This window comes from Lissotriton vulgaris, chromosome 1_1, assembly GCF_964263255.1.
Source record: "Lissotriton vulgaris chromosome 1_1, aLisVul1.2, whole genome shotgun sequence".
In the NCBI taxonomy this organism is placed as follows: Eukaryota; Metazoa; Chordata; class Amphibia; order Caudata; family Salamandridae; genus Lissotriton; species Lissotriton vulgaris.
In genome coordinates, this window is record NC_141685.1 from 1982110362 (window position 1) to 1982134394 (window position 24033).

Here is a 24033-nt window from a genome sequence, read left to right on the forward strand (position 1 = left end):
TATAAAGCCCTCACGTTCCACCAAAGACCATATATCGCAGAGTGTTAAGATGAAGATAATAACTAGTTTGGGCACTCTCAATAGAGCCCAATTATGCTTTGATAACCGTTTTAAACATCAAATCCCCATGGACAACATTCTTCTACTCACAAAGAAGAAAAGGGGGAAGAGAGTAAGGATTAGGGCACTCCCAAATTATCCAGTATATATTAGCAAATCCATCATGTGCCTATCTAACCCATCTAAAGTGCAAATAATTATAACACAAAATCCTTATCTATGAAGGAAACCTTCAAACACCAAATCATCTGGGGAGGGTAGGAGGTAGGAGGGTAGGAGGTTCTCTTATGTCTCTGAATCCCTACATATGAGCGCACTTTATTTCACTCTCTTGAATATTTTTGTTCCACTGGGAGTGGAGAAGATCTTGCTCACTTTGGCAAGGAGGCAGAGAAAGATTTAAAAAGTAACTCATACATCTGACTGACAGAGAAGCAAAGACTCTGGGAAGATCAGCAAGGACCCTTATATTCAACCCCTGGGGTCAGCTTACCTATACCCTTATCCTTTCTATTGTTCTCAATCTTCACTTTCAGCCCCGGACACCATGTGCCATTGCACAAAATGGCAGCCACATGTTTCTACACAGGTTATGGCCAGCCTATCACAGCATTCCGGTTGTTGTGCCTATTCGTGACGCATCACAAATTATTCATGAAGGCTTTTTGCTTCTAGATATACAAATTTGTTTTCCAATTAATGTCTCAAGAACTGCTGAACGTATTTACACCAAATAACAAAAAGGTCTCTTTCTGGACCAAGAACTACTTTTCTGCCAAATTTGCTGTAATTCCATCCAGTGGTTCAGGCTGTAGGCATATTCAAAATCCCTATGGAAATTAACATGAGAAATGCACTTTTTTGACCCACCTTTTTCTCAGGACCCCGCTTGATGGATCACCCAAAAACTTTCCATGCACAATATGATTTTGTTAATATTCATCAAATGGCACCAAAGTTATAGGCAAGTCAAAAAACACTTTTCCTATGAAAATGAGGTACTGACTATACCTACATACTGGTGGCCAGCAGAAGGTTATATTTTAGCTAGAATCCACTACCGGGCCTAGGCCATGTGCCCCCCTCCCTGAGCTGTACAGAGACCCTGGACACCTCATTCCCAGGTCTAAGTTAGTACTGGCGTCCCAGTTTCCCCAACCCCCAGGAAACCGTCTTTATCCCAGGCCCGGGTTCCGGGCACAGAAAATGTGTAGTTGTCCCACCTGGTAGGCACATAAAGTAACTCCTACTCGGTGGGAAAACAAAGCATTTCCTTGCCCGCTCTCTTGAGAAGGGAAATGCTTTGATTGTTCCCATCCCACAAGAGCAAAAGAAATCTGCTCCCACGAAGTTGAAGCAATGCCCGCTTCCAATGCACTGCACCTGCGATAGATGCAAGTATGGGAGCCCGCATGGCTGCAGCGCTACTGGGATTCTCCCCCACAGCCATCCACAAGGGAGTCACTGTGGGGGGCCCCAGGTGGGCACAGAACACCCCACTTTAAAAAAAATAATGAGCCTAGTTGTGCCTTGCCCTGGGTGGGCATGCCACTTTAAACAAATGGATGCTGGCTCCTGCAGATGCAGGGAGCCATTGAGGCTGCGACGGCCTTGGCCTCCCCTACAACACGCAGTGGGGGACTAGTTGTTGTAAGCCCTGGGTGAGCACTGGAGCACACCACTTTAAAAAAAATAAACAGGACAAACAGGACTAGTTGTGGGGTATTCTGGGTTGGCACCGGGGTAGGTCACTCTAAACAAAAACATGCCAGCTCCTACAGGAGCAGGGAGCCAGCCGGGCTACAGGGGCCTTGGGCCTTCTCCTGCATCTTCCCAAAGGGAACTAGTTGTGGCATGACCCGGGTGAGCACCGGGACACGCTGCTATAAAAAAAACATTTAATTGTTCCAAAACTACTGAACGGATTTACACCAACACACATAAAGAACTCTTTCCTGACCAAGATCTAATTTTTTGCCAAATCCATTCAGTGGATTGAGCTGCAGCTGTGTCTAAAGCTTCTATGGAAAAATGAATGGAGAAAATGCGTTTTTGTGTCCCCTTTTTTTCATGGCCCCTGCTTTCCGGATCACCCCAAATCTTCCCATGTGTATAGTAGTCACAAAGTAGCACTTTTTCACAAGGTGTTGTGGAGAGTTGTCAAATGGTGCCAAAGTAATTAGCAACACAAAAAAGTAATTTCCTAGGGAAACACTATACTAACTATAACGATCCAGTGGCGACCGCCTCTGGTCTCACTGTGATATATTTGTCCTAAACCTGCAAAAATCAAAGAATACTGCTGATCGCCACAGTTTTCCTTTATATAATCTGCATCATGTTGCTAAATGAGCGCTTTAAATATAGTTTTCCATGCGCCGTCAGGGCTGTGTGACGTTTATCATAAAGGTGCCCCGGCTGCAGTCTATTTATATGCATCCCTCACACGGACTTGCAATTGGAAATACAGTACGCATGTTTTTACTCTACCCTGCTTAATCCGGGATGTCTGTTTTATGTTCAGCTAATAAAACGTAATCCTTACCATGTAAAACAGTGTTAAAAAAAACTGGCGCAGAAATGTCTTACTGTAACAAAGTTATAGAACAATTGAAGCAATTGGCCAAAAGTTCTGCTGATTTATTTTGTTCACGTTATAAAACTATCTGTGTGGGAAGACAGGCCCGTCTCCTTGACAAATGAGTGTGGACTCCATCTTAGTTCAATACCTCTGTCTACAAATGTAATCAGAATGAACAAGGAGAGTGACACGTTCCTCCTCGGCGTGTGACTCCTGCATTTAAACGTGCTGCATTGAGATGCGCAGGCTCGTTTAGTCTCGCGCTCGGCAGACACGCCGCGCCTTCCTATCCCCAAGAGTGGCCTGCCTAATGCTCTCAAATAGAAATCCGACACGCACGCCTGCCTGGCAAACCCGGAGCTCCTTCCTCCTCCGCTTGTGCAGATTACTTCAGAAGACCCTTGCACTGGCGACTTTCAGCTCTGTGACAGCTTGTTCTTGTCTTTAGCTATCAGACCCACAGCCTGAATTTCCGCTTTGCAGCTATAAAAATTAACATTGGGGCTTGTGGAAATAACTGAGGGTTTGAGTTTTGTGCCAAATAGGATAGCATATTAGCAGGGACGCCTGAAAGAGCAAATCTGTGGCGAGGGAATTATTTAACCGTGAGTGTGGTGATGGGAAGTGGACGAAAAATGTTTACCATGCTTTCAGTGTGGAGAGATCAAGCATCTGCTTCGAATTGTCGCCATGTGAGGAGCTGTAAGTGGTGTCACGTGTGGCGTAGCAAGGATGCCTGGGGCCCTATTCAATCAAGCAAAATGGCCCCATGCCCTGAGTGGGCACCCGAATGCATTCATTTTTGGGGCGCAGAGGGTCCCACTGGCCTGCACTATCCACAAAGGCGCCCTGCTCAGGGGGGTCCCCGATCTGAGGGGCCGACTCCATCCATAGAGTGACTGGCTGTCTTTTACTACTTTACAGGTGGGAAGGAGGGCCTTTTCCCCATGCTTTTGCAATAGGCTGGCAGCCTGCCTACATCACTGACTGTCTCCTTTCGTTTTGCCAATAAAGTATTTACATGACCTGAAAATACATGGATCCTTTGGAACTTCCAGTCAGTTGGAAACGTATCACCTGGTTGGTCTCCAGATTATCTCACAGGCCTCCCAGCGTGACTCCAGCTCAGTGCTTAATTTAAACTGGTGGGTGAAGGTGGGCCCACCGGAATTTATTTTTGAAGATTAACACTTATTTTTCTTGACCGGATTTTGACCCAGAGAAAGACAGAGGAAACTACAAATGAAGGAGAGAAGGACAAAGACAGAAAGCAGTGATAAGAAAGCAAGAACTAAAAAGAACCTGAAAGAGTGAAATATAAAAGAGGCAGGGAGTGTCTAATGGCGAATCTGGGCAAAGCTTTATGTCCTGGTACTTACACATTTACAAATTAAGCACCACTCAATCTCGTTAAAATCCTAGCTCATACGTCATCCATATAATAATATAACATGTAAACAATCTTCAGGAACTCTCATTTCAGTTTCTATGATGCATTAATAAAATGTACCACCAATATTGATTGGTTCACACAATGGTTACCATACTAAACCATGCCATGGCCAGTGGCAGAGATAAAAAAATATATTTTAAAATAATCAATTAGTTATGTAATAAATTGTCTTCATTGCATATGGTTATTAAACATAGGAGTAATCTGATGAAACCAGGTACCGTACACATGTTTTTGTAACGCTGCAATAGTGTTGCTAATATCTCAGATGTTTTTATGATTATTGAAACAATTTAATTGGCTGTTTTCTCCTTGAAGTTATTTACACAAACACAAATCTGAGCCAGACACCAATTAACCTTTAATATATTATTAGCAATGCAAAACATGCGCTGTTGTAGCAGACCTGCAACAAAATGTTGCATAAGCCTGACTTCCACAGAATGAGCCTTCAGTTAGTTAATTACTATTTCTGACACAACCTGTTAGAAATGTGGGGTCTCTAGCTGGCTGCGGCTTTCACCCTGTCCAAGTGGGAAATCTTCCTTCTGGTCTAGGCAAGGGAGTTATTTACACATCTAAGATAACCCCTGCTCACCCTGGGTGGCTTGGCATGAGCAGTCCCCCCTGTGTCAGAGGCAATGTGTAGAGAATTTTGTAAATAAACATACATTAACACAGTGAAAGCACGACAAATGGGCACCACACCCAGTTTTAAAAAACGACCAATCTTCAGCTAAGTAAAACGAGACCAAAATGACAATAATCCAACATAGATGAGCAAAGATATCACTTGTTAACAGGTTTAAAATATTTCAGTCATAGAAAACTCTGGATGCATCACTTTTAGGACATAGTAGCTGGGGTGCATCAAAATTCAAAGATCAAAACAAGTGCAGAGGAGGTGAGGTGCCAAAAAAAAAATGATGCATTGGTTCCTTATTCCCAGGGGAGGTGATGTGTTGGTTCCTTACTGCCAGGGAAGGTGATGCGTCGGTTCCTTATTCCAGCCCAGAACCTAAATTGGCATCTCTTGGCAGGTCAGAATTCCCAGCAGAGGAGTTGAGGGCCTGCAGTTAAAACCTTCTGATGGCCATGAGACTTCTTTAAAGGAGGCAAGCACACACAAGCCCTTGGAGAAGCTTGATAAGCAGGATGATGAAAACAAAGTCTAGTCCTTTTACTCTCTAAGACAGAAGCAGCAAGTTGTAGGCTAACATAACACAGCAAGAAGTAGAGTGGCAGATCCCCGCCTACAGCTTCTCCGTCTCTTCTTCTTGGCAGAATGTCTTCTTAGTCCAGAAATGTTCTGAAGGTAATGGTTTCACAGCTCCACTGCTTAGACCAGTTCATGTCCTTGAAGCATGCAAACTTTAAAGGAAAGCCTTTGTAGTGCACAAGACCCTGCCTTTCCCTGACATGACTCCAAACCCACTACAGGCGGGGGACAGCTTTTTGTGAGCACAGGCACAGCCCTAGTCAGGTGACAGTGCCAACTCCTCCACCCACTCTAGCTCAGGAAGACCCATCAGCCTGGTGATCGAACATCAGGATATGCAGGGCACATCTCATCTCTCTTTGTCTGACTGTCTAAAGTGAATGTACAAACAACCCAACTGTTAGTCTAAACCAGACGATTACATAGGCAGGCGGAGGCATAGAATGGTAAAACAAGAAATTTCTCATTTTTTAAAAGTTCAATTTTCAAGCACGCAATTAAAAAACAACTTGTTAGAAATGGGGTTTCTGTTTGGCTAGGGGATACACCTTACCCAGGCAGAACCCACCACTCTAGTTAGGGTAAAGGAGTTACACACCCAAGATAACCCCTGCTCACCCCCTTGGTAGCTTGGTAGAGCAGTGAGGTTTATCCCAGAGATAATGTGTAAAGCGTTTGCACAACACACCCACACAACAGTGACACACAAGGTACACCACAAAAAGAGACTCCACAAAAGGTAATATAAAAAGATATCCTTTATATTGTTCATAAAGCACATTAGACCACAATCACATAAACCACTGTGCCACTTGGCACTTGTCATGGAATCCCACAGATCATAAATCACTTTGCATCAGTGCAACTGTCATAACAATACAGGCATCCGAACAGACTTGGCCACCAGGCAATTGTAGCAATCTATGTCGTCCAATAAAGCATCATAACCACAACGTTACTACACATAATGTGCAGTTCCTGAAACTGACACAGGTATTTTGCCACTGGAGGTAAAATCCATTTTATCACCATAGCTGTGTCACCTAGGCAAGTATACTCAGTAATGGGGTGCCAACACCCATAACTGAACGGGCGGAATTGCTGAATGTCGTAAAGGTATTTCCCCTGCACATAATACAAAGGTCCTGCAAAGGTCCCCAGCTTGAGGTTAGCACTGCGCCACTGAGCACAAGGTCCTGGTGCATGGGTGCTGATATGTGTGTTTGGGCCACCGGCCCATATCTCACTCAAGAATGCTGCTGGATGACACACGAGCACAATGCCCTCCACATAAGTACTCCCTCTCCTCTGGGGGGTTGGGATACCTCTCCTGTTTTTCAACAAGCCAGCAGCTGCCTCAGCCCACTTTCTACAGGGAGCATGCCTGAGACCTCGATTGGCGCCCGGCTGCCTCACCCAGGCAGCACGCTCAGGACAGGGACACGCTAGTCCCACAGGCACTCATCTTCTTCCAGGCAGTGTGGCATCTCTCGGCCGTGCGTTGCCACTTTGGTCAAATCGGACGTGTCCCCAGCCATTGGTGTCTATCTTGGTTGCCTGGCAATGCAGGTGACTCTTCTGCTCTTGAGAGCGGCCACACCTTCATTCAGCATGATCCTTGCAGCTTCCTTTGCCTGCAGCTGGACACAGAGTGAGGTCTCCATTGCATCTGCTCCCTCCTACTCTCGTTGTCCCAAGAGCGAGGGGCGGGTGTGGCCTCTTCGCCGGCTCGCTTCCCAGTGGGTTGCCAACGGAGCTCCTCCGCTTTTGTGCACGGTCTGCCCGGGCTCCCTTCGCCACCGTGCCAGTCACTGTTCCCCCCCCCCCCCCAGCGGCGGGCATGACAAGGCTGGCAAAGAGTAGAGAGGCGCTGGGACCTTCCAAAAATGGCTGCCAGGGAGGAAATCACAACGCAGTACAGCGCATAAGAGGCCCCAAACACGGCTTTCAGCCCAGTAACTGCACTGGGTAATCTTCCCTCATCATAAAGCACATAAATGTTTTCAGTTAATCTAAGGATGAATCACTTCTCTGTGGCACCCGTAAAAGGGAAAAGTAAAGCACTCAGCCTGTCTCCCCCATGGAGACAAATCAAGGGAACATGAAATACTCACCAGCACTCTACTGGCCTCCACCAGGGGTCTAAGCAGCCCTCCCAGGAGATCACTGGGGCACACTAACAAGGTGCACACAGGTAGGCCAGAACAAGGGTTCTCTAGGAAAAGTGATAATCCTTCCCATGGCCCAAGAGGTGGCAGGTTAGCACTTCCAACTGTCCAGTCCAATGGCGGTTCCTCCTGGAAGTCCTCTGGCCAGGTGCAGCCCACACAGTGTCTTCTCATTTTCATGGAGTCATAGTCAGCCTAGCTCTGAGTCACCCAGGAAAGATAGGGAACACCTCAACCCCCATTGTGATTGTCTAGAGTGAATGCACATCCCCTCTCTCCTGTCATTCAAAACCAGATGGTCAATACACATCTAAGCAGGGCCCGGAGACTCATAAGCACACAGAATTGTCCACTACTGAAAGTTGTATTTCTAAAATAGTAATAATAAATCTGCTTTCATCAATAAGAAGGATTTATTACTACTATTCCAAACATACCAAACATGGCAACGCTACCCCTCTCATGTCAGGAATTACCATTGAAGCAGATATCAGGGATCCCCATTGCAACCCTATGAGAGGGCAGCCTCACAGCAGTGAGAAACTAAATTGGCTGTTTTTCATTACCAGGACATGCAACACAGTTAAGACACATGTCCTACCTTCTACCTACACAGGAGTTGCAGATGTGGCAACCACTTTACCATGCTATGTCACTACGGCAGTAAACTTTGCTCACAGGCCCTGCTGTGGCAGAGGTCTGAGACAGGTTTGAAAGTCTACTTCCGTGGGTAGCGCAAGCAGCACTGCAAGCCCACTAGTAGCATTTAATTTACAGGCCCTGGGTATATTGGATACCACTGTACAAGGGACTTACAGGTAAATTAAATATACCAAACAGGTTTAGACCAATCTTACCAGGTGTACCAGAAAGAGCACATGCACGTTAGCACTGATCAACAATGGTAAAGTGCCCAGAGTCATAAAACCACCGACAACAGGTAAGAAAAAAACACAGGAGGAAGGCAAATGGTTCTGGGATGACCCTGCAAAAAGGGCCAAGTCCAACACAGCTTCACTACAAGATGTGTTTTTAATTGTGAATTCTGGAACCCCAAACTCCAAATCTCTATCTCTTCCCAATTGATAGCTACACTTTTAAGGGGTTACAAGGCAGCTCCACTGATAACCTACTGGAGAGATAGTCCTTGCAATATTGAAAAATGAAATTGGCAGTATCTCACTATCATGACATGTAAAACACACTATTACATGTTCTACATCTCACATACACTGCACCCTACCCATGGGGCTACCTTGGGTCTATCTTAGCTATGCTTTACATGTAGAAAAACGGAAAGGCAAAGATGCACTTACAAACACTGTAGTGGCAGACCTGAGACAAGTCTGCAGGGCTACTCATGTGAGTGATACAATCAGTGTTGCATGCCCACTAGTAGCATTTGATTTACAGGCCCTGGGCACACGCAGTGCACTTTACTAGGAACCTGCCAGTAATTCATATATGCCAATCATGGATCATCAATCATAATTGCAATTTACACAGGATGCACTTGCACTTTAGCACTGAACAGTAGCTGGAAAGTGCACAAGCAAAAACAAAATGCAGTTCTCACTCATAAACAGGAGATCAGAAGCAAAAGGCAGGGGAAATACATGGCAAAGATGCCAGATCTACCACATCCCTGACCTACTTTCGTGCATATTGTTCTTTAGCTAGTGAGAGATGATTTGTCCAAACATCTATAAGAGTTTAACACACTTTAGAATGACTAGCCCAGTAACAAGTAATCCCATTTGTCTGTTTATGCCTTCATCATACTCGGCATTACATGTTTGGGGTCAATCAGACATTCTATGAAGAACACGTTTTTATTAATTTGTTGGTAGATTTGGAGATGCAGCGTGTGCAACAAAATTTGTTTTATTTATTTGTTGGTGTACTTACCTCTATGCGCCCGTATTCCGGAGTTTACTACCTCCCACCCTGCCCCTCCCCCGCCCCACGTCAGTGCCTGGCAGCACTCCCACCACGGGCCGCTACTGCTCATAGGGCGATTATGTAGTATACATTTTAGGAGAATGGACCTTGTGTGAGCTTTGTTATACTGCCTCTTCAAAACAACTATCAGAGGGTATAAGAGCCCAACCACTTGGCTTTTTTCTGGCCTAAAATTCTTTCAACCATACGGTACCAACAATATAGCTACACAGCTTGGTCCCACAAACGGTCCTACTAATTCTGCGGTAACGACCCACAAAGCAGCCTAGCCCCCTTTAAAAATGTAATACACTGTCATCATTGGAATAACTTACAAGGTGCCAAAAGTATGGAGGAGTCCAGTGAACTTGCAATTCTCCCCTTTTCACCCAATGCCTGACCAATGCCACAGCCATTAAGGAAAAGACCTGGAGTAAAATTTCATGATACATGGTCATATTTCACCCCAAGCTAAGGAATCCCTATTGGTCAAGGCTGGTTGAACATCATTTAATCATTTGATGCCAAGGGTACTGACTTTTAGATCATAGATGGTTATGTTACCTATCACGTCCCAGCCTTTCACTCAAAGTCAGGACATTGTAAAGGTGGCTTGGCTACCTTTATATCAGCAACGTTGGTGGATGTTAGAGCACGGGCAGTATCTATTGCACTGTACTATCATATACTTTTAATTACCTTGTAGCAACTATTTGATTTGTTATTGGTAAGTTTTTATAATTACTTATTTGATTCAGCTGTGACTGAGGAGGTGGATGTGTTAGAGGAATCTTTACACAGATGGTTTAACGATCATGAGAAAGAACTATTAATTACCTGGATGGGAGTTTGTAACATCTAATAAAGCAATCCTGATGTTATGGCATCATGTGACATACTGTATTTAGGGATGACTCACAGAACAGTGTGATAATAACTTGATTTTTGCTCATGATTTTGGTAATATAGATCTTAGGCAGACATCAACGTTTGTGAGACAGGGTACAAGTTCCATCAATGATCACATGCTAATTTCTAGGGAACTGTCCAGCTTTAAAATGTTGTAAAGTTTTTACCAGCTGTGTAAGGGAACACAATCCTCTAACTATGGTATTTAAAATTGACCTGAACAGCAATACCCAGGATGCTCTCCAATATAGAGTAGAATTCAGTAAAAATAAGGGCGTAAATGTAATGTTGGAGAAAATGGACAAGGATGTTTTCTTTTATGATCTTTTGTAAATAACCAACCCCAAATTGCTATGGCTTTGCAGGATGTTGTGAACCCAGCAGAAGCTATATAGGCCCACTCCTCTGAAAATAGCTATATCCCTGCAAGATCAACTAAAAGTGGCATTAAGATAAGTAACAGCCCTGGATGGTTTAATAGCGCCTTTTTCAAAGCCCACAAATCCCTAAAAGGTGCCCTTGAAAAACACCCGCAAGATCAGGCAGGGTTAGCTTCGGCCAAAAAGCGCATAAAGAAGCAATTATTACAAGGAAGACCTAAATAAGGGAGAAGCCAGGGAAGGTCTAAGGGCAGCAAGCTGTTTGGGCGGTTGTTCACTCGCCCAACTTGTAGGGAGAAGAAATGCTAAGAGTAGAGACAATATTACCAGCTAAAGACTTGGTGGGGCATTGCTCAAAATCTTTTGCCAAGGTGCCCAGTCCTATGGCATGGCTCTAGATTCTTAAATATCTGTGATCTGAATGCTACCATAGCTCTTAGCAGGTCTATTGAGGTGTCAGTTCGGTTTAGCTATTGACTGGAGTCACCCGGATAAGGCCCAGGGATCAGATAAAATCCCACCTGATCTCTACAGATCTCTTCTGCAATTTTGGGCACCATTCATCATGTTATTAGATGTGCAATGTCTGCCCTTTAGTGAAACCATTGCAGGAGGCTAATATTGTCCCTATCTTTAAAAAGGGGACCTAGAGCCAACCCCCTATGATTGCTCGATCCCTGCTAGAGACAACAAAAGTTCTGGGTAAGGTAATCCTGGCTAAACTGTAAAATTGGACAGCAGAGTCCATGGGGTTCTTGGACTATTAAATTTGAGTTTCGTCCCACCTTAGCAACATCTGAACAAAACCCCTACTTTCCAAAAATTTAGAAAAGCTAAAAAAAGGCAGTGTCCGTCAAGCCTTTATGGACTCATTATGCACCTTTGACACAGTAGATCGATCTAAGCTATGGTAAATCATGACACAGCTAGGGATAGGTGCTATAATTACTCTGCTTCATGCACACAACATAACCAAGGTCCGGTACAGCAGGGGGTGAGGATTTAACTGAGAAGCCCCCCATTACAGTTGAGGTAAGGCACCGCTGTGTGTTGGCACCTTTTCTCTTTTGAATTTAACAACAGACTTGAGGGCCCTTTGTGCAGTGTGAAGAAAGACATCCTGGAGGTCAGCTCATGTCAAGTTCCTGTATTAGTTTACACAGATGAACGTTTCTTATAGCAAGAACAGCCAATGGCCTTCAATCCTTACTCGATGCCTTCAATAGCTTTATGGATAATTTGGGACTTAGGACAAGCCACTCTATATCCTTCATAATGAAATGTGGCCCAAAATTTGCTAGAACTAGGAAATTCCTACTTAGATGATCAGAAATTATAACAATTCCCCACTTCACATATTTAGGAGTACCTGTTGATGTTGGTTTTAACTGGAAGGTTTTATTGAATATACGGGCTCTACAGTTTCAAAGATAGATTGATGCTGATTTTAGATTTGCTAAAAGATTAAGCCAGCAAAATAATTGCTGTATGTTTTTAAAAGCAAGTGCTTATTGATTGCCTCCTTTGGCACTGGTGTTTAGGGTTATACCAATAGCAACTCTTTCCAAACTATTGAAATCACATTTTTAAGAATGCTGCTGGGCCTGTGTCACATTCTACTTCTGCATTTATGTGCCATGAAAAAGTTGTGTTGGGCAATTTGGAACATCATGTTAAACTATAGTCCCTGGTACTCTGGCTCAAAATTTGGTAAACATCCGAGGCCCAAGTTTGTAGAACAGTACTAACTGACTGTCTCTGGACAGTTTTGGGATATCCCGTGGTTCAAGTTTTGCTAATCACAATATTTTTTCAATCTAGGCAGCCTTAGCAGTGTCTCACCCGGTATAGTTAAATATTTTTTTTTACTCTATTCGCCAATCAGACCAGTATGGCGAATAGAGGCATTGAGTCAGGAGAGTACCCCGGACAATCTTTTTTACAGCCCACACTTTATTTACAGTTAGTTTTGCCTCCAAACCATACCATTTTTGGCAGCTTTCCCAGTGCAAGGCATCTGGTTTTCATCACTCCCTCCTTGCCCCTGTGATGGTTATGCACGCCAATGTGCAAATGCACTAAGCACTTTATTCTAATTTGCACTCTTTATGGCTCACAGAGGAGGCAGTTTCTCTGACCAGTGTTACAGGCATTAGATAGAAGATCTCATGAGCTGGACCTGGCTTATCTGTACGACCTGGGAAACCCAGAAGTTATTATTCTGTGTTGAATTATATTTTAAGTGCTTTAAAGACGCACAACAGGTACTGCATTTTATAATTTTACCAACTGCTCTCTTGATTATGTTTTTTGTTGTGCTTTTAATTATGCAGTTTTATCATTACTATTGTGTTTTGTACTGTATTTATTTCTGATGCAACATTTATGGCTCGATTGAGTCGAACAAGGTATTCACTGACTGACTGACAGTGCCAGAGTTAACTACTGCTTCACAAACCAAGCCCAGAGGGTTAGTCTACGAGCTGTGAATTGTGTCATCCTACCCCACCTGAGACGTCACCAGGACCTAAGAGGAGTGAACTACATCTGCAGCCCAGGACTCGACACAAACAAACGCCTCTGTGCGACCTGGCCTGTAGTGAGGAAACTCTTAAAGAATGTCTAGGATGTGTACATAGAAAGTGAAACAAGGCCCATTGTTTATAATGTTCTTTTCAATGAGCTCACCAATAAAAAGAAAGTTCGCTCTGTTGGAATGTCGGTCGAGGGTGGCACCTCCTTTCAAATACAGCCGGAGTTTGAGGAAGTGAGATGAGGACGTTATGGGAAATTCTCTTTACTCATTTGCCAGGTGCCCTTTGCATCTATTATTATGAGTGACATACCTAATGCCTGATATATGAACTTTCTTAATGTTCCACTTGTCTAATATTATTCATCGACTTGCATATTTTGATGTTTGTCCCCGGCCTTTCTCTTTCCTGCTGTAGTCGGGATTTACCATCGAAGAAGTCAAATAAACAGATAAATAAGTGTCATCCCAAATACAGGCCCTTATTTATGAGGCCTTGCGTCAGTTTCGCGCCGCCGGTGCGTCACTTTTTGTGACGCACCAGCGGCGTAAAAAATGCGCCTTATTGCGCCATATTTAAAAAGTGACGCATCTAGGTAGATGCGTCACTTTTTAAACCCCTGCGCCACATTATACCTGCGTCAGGTATAATGTATGCAGAGGGGGCGTTCCCCCGCAAAAAGCCTCGTAATAGTGACACAGTGAAATCTATGAGATTTCACTGCGTCACTTTTAGGATGCTGTTGCGTCAAAATCTTGCGCCTGCCTCACAGCAGCTTTCCCCATGTGAAAGGACGCATTGCTGGAGTTGCGTCACTTTTGTGACACACTACAGCAATGCGTGCCCTTATAGGTATGTCAGAAATACTGACGTATCTGTGAGTCCTTGCGACATGATGCGTCATACATTAAATATGACGCATCATTGGTGTCGCAAGGAGTGCGCAGTGAAAAGTGGCGCATCGTTGTTTTCACGCAGCGATGCGTCACTTTTCATAAATGAGGCCCACAGTATTTAAGGTGTCATCGTTTGTATACCCCCTTGTTGTGCTGCTTTGCGATTTCGTTCTTCAGCTTTTTGGCAATGATTTACTGGTGAATAGCATACGACACTTACATGTGATTGTTGGCCACTTGAAGATGCTTGAAGTATAGTGACTTGATCAGAGAGCAACTCGAAGAGCTTTTAACATGAAAGTAACAGGTGGATGAGATTGCATTGGTATAGTCTGCTGCTGGGCTTCCTGTATTATTCTGGATGCATCACAGAAGATTGAGATAAAACTAAAGAAATTTCAGGTGGCAATTTGCAAAGGCTTTTAACATTTTTTTATTTCAGTTTGCGTGTATGTTGCCCATTTTCCAATCACTATTTGAGATCAGTCCAATAAATGTGTTCATACGAACAGTCACACATTCTTTAGTCTGGAAATGTGATAACAGTGGTAAGTATTTAACTTTAATAGTATAGTTTGGGTGCAATTTGTGCACCTTTGGAAAGACATACTTGCTTTCTTTCAGAATATATTTTATTCTATGAAAAATTATACATTTGGTGAATTGTAATATTTGTTTTCTTCTGATGCAGAATCCTAAGTCCCAGGAACCAGTCACTTTAGATTTTCTTGATGCTGAGCTGGAGAATGAATATAAAGTTGAGGTGAGGCATATTCTTGTTTACTGTGTTTAAATGTGGAATAATCTAAGCCGCATTTGCTGTTTTAAAAATCAGGTTCATGGCATTAGGAAAAGTAATATCACAATTGTGAGAAATTGGGTCATCAGTTGACTGGGGTGTTAGCCCTGGTCAAGCAACAGCCACAATCCCTTGCAGGGTGAGCCACATAAAGTCACTAAATTAACCTGTGCTTAACCCTGAGTAGCTTGGCACAGAAGCAGTCAGGTTTAACTTGGAGGCAATGTGTAAATTATTTATGCAGCACACAAACAGTAATAAAGTGAAAACACAACAGAAGAAAAATGCCAAGCACATTTTGTAAAACAGATCAAATTGTAATAAAATATTTGGCATTGGAATGACACAATTCTAATTAGCAGAACCGATGTGTTAGAAATTGGGTCTCTTCTTGGCAGAGGTATTCACCTGTGCATGTAGGCACCACAATCCTAGTCAGGGTAAGTCAGATACACAACCTAAATTAAGCTGTGCTCACCCTCTGGTAGCTTGGCACAAAGCAGTCAGGCTTAACTTAAGAGGAAATGTGTAAAGTATTTGGGCACTCTTTAATTACATTAACATAGTAAAAAGACCACAAAACGATTCCACACCAGTTTAGAAAAATAGAGACTATGTATTTAGTAAAATAAGAAAAAAATGACAAAACACCAATTTAATATAACTCGAGATGTGAATTTTAAAAGATTGAGGGCCTCATTTGGATGTCGGTGGCGGTCTCACCGACATCCAGGCTATAGGTCTGACCGCCACATTGCGATGCGGATGGTCAGACCGCAGAAGTCTGGGAGACAGACCACCACCTACACCAGGATCAAGGATCCCATTGTGATGGCGGTCAGATTCCTATTCCTACCATGTCCCTTAGGATGTCCCATTCTGACTGCCTTTTCATGACGGTCCCACTGCAATGGATAGGCAGCCAGGAAGGGATTTTGGGGGCTCCTAGCAGGGCCCCTGCCTTACTTGGGCCACTTCTAAGTGGCCTGAGGGCACATTCAATGCCCCCACACATCCATGCACTGTGTGCCAGGTGCTACATGTAGACTAAGTGCCTTTTACTACTGCGACTTGTGCTGTGGCCCTTTTCCTGTGAGCTACAGTAGAAAAAGGCACTTTCCAACTGCCTATAATAAAAGGATAGTTGGTACCATCGCCTCATTATTAGTTGGCCACTTGCCCGTGACAATGGCGGTCGGACGCTTATCTGACCACCATTGTAATCCGGCCCTAAATGTGAAAACAGTGCTTAGAAGTCACTACTGGTCAAAAGACTACTTGAGTTCACAAGGGACCGGTAGAAATACAAAGTTCAGGCTGACCACGATGGAGGCCAGATCTGCTACAGAAACAACGTAGGGCTAGCTGAAAAAGTACCTTGTATGGAGCAAAACACTGACATTGAGCAAACGATGTGTCAAAATGTTCCCTACAGTTGCAGAAGGTGGCAAAGATTTAGTGCTGCATTGTCATTGGACCTTGCAGTTGATGTTGAAGTATCAGAACTGCATCATCATCGAACCTTGCAGTTGGGATCAGGATCATCGTCAAATCGGCACTGTATTGTAGGGCGATTTATTGGTTTTTCTCACACAGTTGGGCCAATGCACCGTTTTTTGCAGTAAAACAGCTGCAGAACTGGAGGGGACACATAGGCAAGTGTAGGACTCCAGCACCACCAGCAGAGTGGCAATCAGTATTTTGTTACCCAGACACTTCAGAAAACAGGAGGCAATTCAGCAATGCCTTGAACAATCGGGTTCAAGGATGGAGAGAGCAGGCCCAATCCCTCTCACTCCCAGGCAATAAGCAGCAGACCAATACAGCAGAGCAGGTGGCAAAGTGGCAGTCCCTCCTGTGGCATAACAATCAGCAGGCTAACACAGCAAGACACATACCAAAGTGGCAGTCCCTTCTTTAGCACTCTAGTTCTTCTTCCTGGCAGAACGTCCTTGATTCCAGTAGAGTTTAGATTTGGTGTTGTCAGGGGTCCAGTACTCATACCCAAATATGCCTTTGAATTGAGGGATACATCAAACAGGCTTTTGAAGAACACAAGGTCCCTGCCTTTCCGGCCTGGCTCCAGACTCCCTACTGGGGGTATTCAGCTCTTTGTGTGGGAACAGGCACAACCCTATTCCGTTGCAAGTTTCAGCTCCTCCTCCCAATCTACCTCAGGAAAGCCCCTCCTCTGTTGATGGGCAATCAGGATGTAAATGTTGCAGCCCTTCTCTCTTTGTGTGACGGTCTAGAGGGAATGTACAAAGCCCAGCTGTCACCCAACCCAGACATGTATTCAGAGGCAGGCAGAGGCACAGAATGGTGCCAAATTTCTAACAGTAGAGCAAAAATCCAGATTGAGATCTGGAATACCTAGTGCGCGAAACAATTATGCGGTATTCAATTCTATTACAACATTTTATAATTCTGGTTTCAATTTCTAACTGTAGCATTTTGCAGACTTACAATTTAAAATCCAACTTCACCATAAGTTGTGATTTTAAATTGTGAATCCAGAAACACTAACCCCAGATTGTAATGTGTTCCCGATTGGAAATTACACTTAAAAGGTGTTTAAGCTAATTCCAATGTTAACCTATGGGAGAATATAGGCCCTGCAGTAGTGAAAAATGAATTTGAGAGTAGTTCACTCCAAGGACATGTAAAACTTTAAAGTACATGCCCTACTTTTTAAATACACTTCACATTGCTCTTCAAGCTACCCAGGGCCTACCTTAGGCATGACTAATATGTAATAAAATAGAAGGCTTAGGCCTGGCAAGTAGCTTAACTGGTCAGGTCGAAATAGCAGTTTAAAATTGCTCACACATGCTCAGCAGTGGCAGGCCTGAGCCATGCCTAAAGGGCTACTGAGTAGGTAGCACAGTCATTGCTGCAGTCCTACTACAAGCATTTAACTTACAGGCCGTGGGCACATATAGTGCAATTTACTAGGAACATATGTCTCAATTAAATTTGCCAATTGTGGATCAGCCAATTTTATAATTTTTAGAGGGAGAGAGCATATGACCTTTAGCACTGGTTTGCAGTGGTAACGTGACCAGAATCCTAAAGCGAGCAAAATTTAAGTCCGCAAACCAGGGGTCAGAAGGCAAAAGTCAGGGAACCCACACTAAGGATCCCAGGTCTAACACGGAGATATCGATTTTTAAAGATGTTAAGTGGCAACTGTGGAAATATGGTCATGCTGGACCAAGACAAATTCACAAGTTTAGATTGACTCTGATAGAGCGCATTTGCGGAGCTTTCCGTGGATCAGCGTCAAAGAAACATCACGCTGCCGATGCGATGCGTTGATTCCGACATGTGGCAAGGCTGAGGTGCGAGGTCTTGTTGCATTAACATCGAGGATCCTGTCAAAGGGGCTTCCGATGCGAAGTCCAATGTCGAGAATGCAGTGCGCAGGCGGGGTAATGCATTGGTTCCAAAAAGCTGTTGTCATTGAGAGAAGCTAAGGCCTGCCCTGTTTTGTCATTGTGCAACAGTCCGTCCATCATCTTGTGTGTTTTGTTGTTCACCCTATGTGGGAAGGGTATGTCCAGCCGTGGGTCCCATGCTCAGTACGCCACTGGAGTCAAGCTATCCTGGCTGATGACAGCTGATAGCGAGAAAACAGTCCTAGGATGCTTGATTCCGGTCAAGGGAAGACATGGCTTGGCAGTTCTGGCTGGACTGTTCCCATGAGGCACAGGGTCAAGACTGATTCGCATATGGCCATGTCTGAACTGGGTGGCGTGGTGAGCAAAATAACAATGGATTAAACCCAGATCTGTGACTGGGGGTGAATGTTTTGCCATTGTGCAACATTCCGTCCATCATCTTGTTTGTTTTGCTGTTCACCCTATCTGGGAATGGTATGCCCAGACGTGGGTCCCGTGCTCACTATGCCACTGGAGTCAAGCTATCCTGGCTGATGACTGCTGATAGCCATAAACCGTTCCTAGGATGCTTGATTCCGGTCCAGGTAAGACATGGCTTGGCAGTTCGGTCTGGACTCTTCCCATGAGGCACAGGGTCAAGACTGATTTGCATATATCAATCAATCAATCAATCAAGGCATTTGTAAAGCGCGCTACTCACCCGGGAGGGTCTCAAGGCACTGGGGGGAGGGGTCCGTCACTGCTCGAACAGCCAGGTCTTGAGCTGCTTCCTGAAGGAGAGGTGGTCCTGGGTCAGCCGAAGGTGGATAGGGAGGGAGTTCTGAGTCTTGGCTGCCAGGTAGGAGAAGGATCTTCCTCCGTCGGTGGTTCGGCGGATGCGTGGTACGGAGGCGAGGGCGTGGCTGGTCGATCGTAGTTGGCGGGAGGGCATGTAGAAGGTCAGGCGGTCGTTGAGGTACTTTGGGCCCAGGTCGTGGAGAGCCTTGTGTGCATGGGTGAGGAGCCTGAACGTGATTCTCTTGTTGACGGGGAGCCAGTGCAGGTCTTTCAGGTGGCCGGAGATGTGGTTGTGTCATGGGATGTCCAGGATGAGTCGTGCGGAGGCGTTCTAGACATGTCTGAACTGGTATGGCGTGGTGAGCAAAATAACGATGGATGAAACCCAGATCTGTGACTGGGGGTGAATGTTTTGCCATTGTGCAACATTCCGTCCATCGTCTTGTGTGTTTTGCTGTTCACCGTATGAGGGAAAGGTATGCCCAGACGTGGGTCCCGTGCTCACTATGCCACTGGAGTCAAGCTATCCTGGCTGATGACGGCTGATAACCCAAAACTGGTTTGGCAGTTCGGACTGGTCTGTTCCCATGAGGCACAGGGTCAAGACGTATTTGCATATGGCCATGTCTGAACTGGGGTTGCGTGCAAAATAACGATGGATTAAAACCAGATCTGTGACTGGGGTGAAGGTTTTGCCATTGTGCAACATTCCATCCATCATCTTGTGTGTTTTGCTGCGCTAAGAATGCGCCATGCAGTTAGGGCGAAGCAGCGTTCTGAAGCGCTGCAGTGCGATGTGGGTCTTTATGAAACATTTCATCCATGCAGCAGTGGTGATGCGTCAGTCCCACTCTCATTTGTGCTGCACAACTGAGGAGATGAATCGATTCTGCAGGATCTACAGAGGCTGGCAGAGAACTTTAAGCCAACGTCCAAGGGTCCAGGACTGGGGTGACACCACTTGGCAGTATAGACTCACTGATAGCAGAGTCCAGGTACAGATTCAAGAATGTTATATCTCTGAGGCTTCAAATCAGGAGGCCAGCTAACTAGCCTTTGGAGTCACTCTGCGTTCTGGGTGCAAGAGATGCAGGTCTAGTACTTTCAACCCAGACAAGAGGGCAGAGGGGCAGCAGAGAAGCGCAGCAGTTTCTTCAGAGCAGCAGTCCAACAAAGTGGCAGTCCTTGTAGCAGCACCGCAGTCCTTCTTCCTGGCAGAGCATTCACAGGTTATAAAGTGAACTGAAGGGTTAGTGTCTTTGGTCCTTCATTTATACCCTGGTACCCTGGTTCTCAAAGCTGGGAGAAGCTTTTAGACAGGACCCTTGAAGTGCATGGAATTCCCTTCCTTCCCTGCCCTGGCTCCAAGCTGGCTGAAGCGACAATGTAGTATCCTTAGGCCTTTTGTGTGAAGGGAGAGCACAGGTTATTCAGTTGTAAGTGGAGCTGGGCTCAGCACTGCCGCCCCCATGCTGCAACCAGATCGCCTTTTCAGGCACACTTAATCCCTCTATTGTGTTACTGTCTAGGAGAAATTCAGAAAGTCTAACTGTCAGCTACACCCAGTCATGTGACACTGAACAGGCTATAGGTACAAAAGGGCAGGAAAAAGCCATATGTCTAAAAGTGGCATTTAAAAAAAATGTAATGAAAAATGTGACTTTACGATTAAATAGGGGTTGTCATTCCATTGTCATAGGTACAAAACGTGAGATATCTACCTGCTCCCAATTAGGAATTACAGCTTATTGAATGTAATAAGACTGCTCCAATCTTATCCTAAGGGAGAGGAGGCCTCCCATTAGTGAAAAACCTATTTAGGAGTTTTTCACTACAGGACATGTAAAACTTAAAAGTACATGTCCATCCTTTTAATTACACTGGATCCTGCCGTATGGGTTACCTAAGGCCTACCTTAGGGTTGACTTATATGCAATAAAAGGTGAATTAAAGGCTTTAGAAAGGGTGTTAAAATGTAAAGTTGACATAAGAGTGTGACTCTGCATTATGGCTGCAATGACAGGACTTGGACATGTTTGGAGGGCTTCTTATGTGGGTGGTACAATAAGTGCTGCAAGCCCACTTGTGGCATTTAATCACATGCGCTGGGTATACAACTCTGCAAGAGACTTATAAATAAATTTGATTAGCCAATTATGTGTATGCTAATTAAACCATTTTTTAGGTGAGTGAGCACAAGCACTTTAGCACTGGCTAGCAGTGGTAAAGAATAGACTCCTAAGGCCAACTTTAACGAAATTCAGCACAAATTGGAGGTAAATAGGCAAAAAGGTTGGGGGAATACCACCCTAAGCATGACAGGTCTAACAGCTAAGTTTCCTTAATTATGCCTTTACAGTAGTAGGACATGCTAATGTACATCTTACTGCAAAATGGGCATATTTTAACATTGAACATGTAATTTTGAATCGAAGGGCTGATTCAACGAACCCCCTAGAAAATACCAGAGATATCTTTGTCATGGGTTATATTTCTGACTCGCCATGATTCACAAAGATCTCCATAAGAAGTCCTGGGAATTTATGCAAAGTTAGATTTCTGGGAATAATTATTTAATTATGACATTTTTCACCATTGTTTTTAATTTTGTCAATTGAAAATGACCTATAATTGTGGAGACAACTTTTCCCCGTAGTTTACTGAAACATTATGCTTGTTTGATAGCTTTTATGTTCACTCTTTTACGTATATGTTTCAGTCTTTCATTGGAGTAGCTTAAATTATATAAATGGCATGAAAAACTACATTAGTAATAGTTTTGAATACCCAATAAACTAATGACTTTGTGGATGTTTGGGATGGTGACCCCAGCTCCTCTAATATATCCTTATTTATATCCTAACCCTGAGTTTACAACAAAGAAAAAGCTGTGATACTCGCATAAGAGCAATTTACAATTCTAAAATTCCTTGTATTCAGATTGCATGAATGGGGATTTGTAATGTTAAATCAGGAGTGGTTTTTGGTCCATCTAAGTTACACTTAAGTATAAAGAGCTATTCAGAGATCACACAGTAAATTATCGAGTGAAGACATGAATCCAGTAAACCTTGAACATAAATAATAACACCCCTTACTTCATTTTGCTATTGGTTGATGTGCACTTCATAGATTTTAGAATTGGCTACATTTGCTTCAAGGGCCTGATGATTCATGGAAGACTTTCAGTTCTACAATAAGGTCCCCACATGAATGCTATTACAATAGTCGATGCTATGTAGGATAATTGCATCAACTAATATTTGATGTGCGATACTAAAGTAAGGAACAACAATCAGCTAGGTGCCTCAATGCCAATTTAAATTTAAATTGTAATCTACCTGTGCATTTTATAAATGGATTAAAAATGTTGGGCAAAAATAGATAAATCAGATAATCAGATAAAAATCTTCGGTTTAACGCACTGGAGGAATTTTCTCTACACTCAACACCATGTATATACAGCAAGTTGGAGTGCATTTGTGCCTGGGTGTGCTCTAGGCATTAGTTAGCTGCTGATTTCTGTATGCTAGGACTCCCAAATGTCTGTCTCTCTCAAACCTTCACTGTTGTAAACATAAAGCTGATAGGCATAGGTAAGGAAGATGATTGTGCCAGATACAAGTCATAAAATGAATTACATTTAAATGTAGTTGAGAAAGGAAAGCCTCCCTACGACCTTAAAAGTAAACACATTGGAGGAAGATAACAAAATGCCAATCTTGCTTCTCGCAGCCTGTTGGTAGTGAATACTCCGATACACCAAACTGGTCTATCATGTAAACCCAACAACCTTTGAGCTCTCTCCAGAAGGATGCTATACCCAATGGTAGTACTACCATACTAGCCACTTATTATATTGATATTTAATTGCTCAGATGCATAGATAAAATGAATGCATGAGTTGGAGGAAAATATAATTCCTTTTCACAGATACCAAAACGTTTCATAGAAGAATATACATTGTTAGTAATTTGATGACACATGGCACAAACAGATATTGAAACACAGCAAGGAGAACAGTTTTTCCTCGATGGCCACAATATTTCAATACAAATATGTATCCGATTTTTAATATAATGTTGGTGACAGATACACACCAATCTTGTTCATTTTCTTCAAAGAGTGTAAAGTTTTATTTTCAATTTATCATTTCTTTTTTATTTTGATCTTTTAAGGTGGAAACATTTCTTTTTTTTATAAAAAACTTGGACCAAGTGCGGGTTCTCATACTGTGCCTTGACACCTGCAGATTGGCAGGGTGTCTCAGCCAATTTGGATTTAGTTTCCTTTTTTCAGATACTGTGGTCATGAATGTAGTGAGGGTATGATTGTGTGTGAATGTTGTGACAGACTGTTAGTTACCAGGGGCATAACTATTTGGGTGAATTGATTTTTTTGTATATAGCTATGTATTGTGCTTACTTTATTGTGTTTTCTTTCTCCTTTGTATGACTTATAATATTGTCTATGAATTTAATACTGATAACATGTTTTTTATAAAAAAAGAAATTTTTCCACCTTTGAATAACGATGATAAAAGATTAAAATAAAAAAGAAATGATAAAATGAAAATAAAACTTTACACTTTTTGAAGAAAATGAACAAGATTGTTGTGTATCTGTCACCAACATTATATTAAAAATCGGATACATATTTGTATTGAAATGTTGTGGCCATCGAGAGAAAACTGTTCTCCTTGCTGTGTTTCTTCATTCCCCTCCTTTCCCTGGCCATACCTAACTCTGAGGGAGTCCCATTAAACTTGCTATTGACAAACAGATATTGAAGTCAGACACTATGAACTGTTGCAGTAGAAAAATATAACATGTGCAACATTATATGTGATTTACCAAACAAGTAAGTGAAATTCAGCAGTTCCTAATTTTATACATTACTTAATACTTGGAAAGGA

General features: G+C 43.4%; 1 protein-coding gene across 2 annotated transcripts in view; it reads left to right on the forward strand.

Annotated features, from left to right (window-relative positions):
* Positions 1 to 24033, forward strand: part of CACNA2D1 (calcium voltage-gated channel auxiliary subunit alpha2delta 1) — a 1701483-nt gene that overhangs the window by 1466387 nt on the left and 211063 nt on the right. For both annotated transcript variants that reach the window (XM_086919803.1, XM_086919796.1), the window contains one exon: positions 14833 to 14904. In XM_086919803.1, the coding sequence (XP_086775929.1) occupies positions 14833 to 14904 (72 nt within the window). The remainder of the gene's footprint in view (positions 1 to 14832; positions 14905 to 24033) is intronic.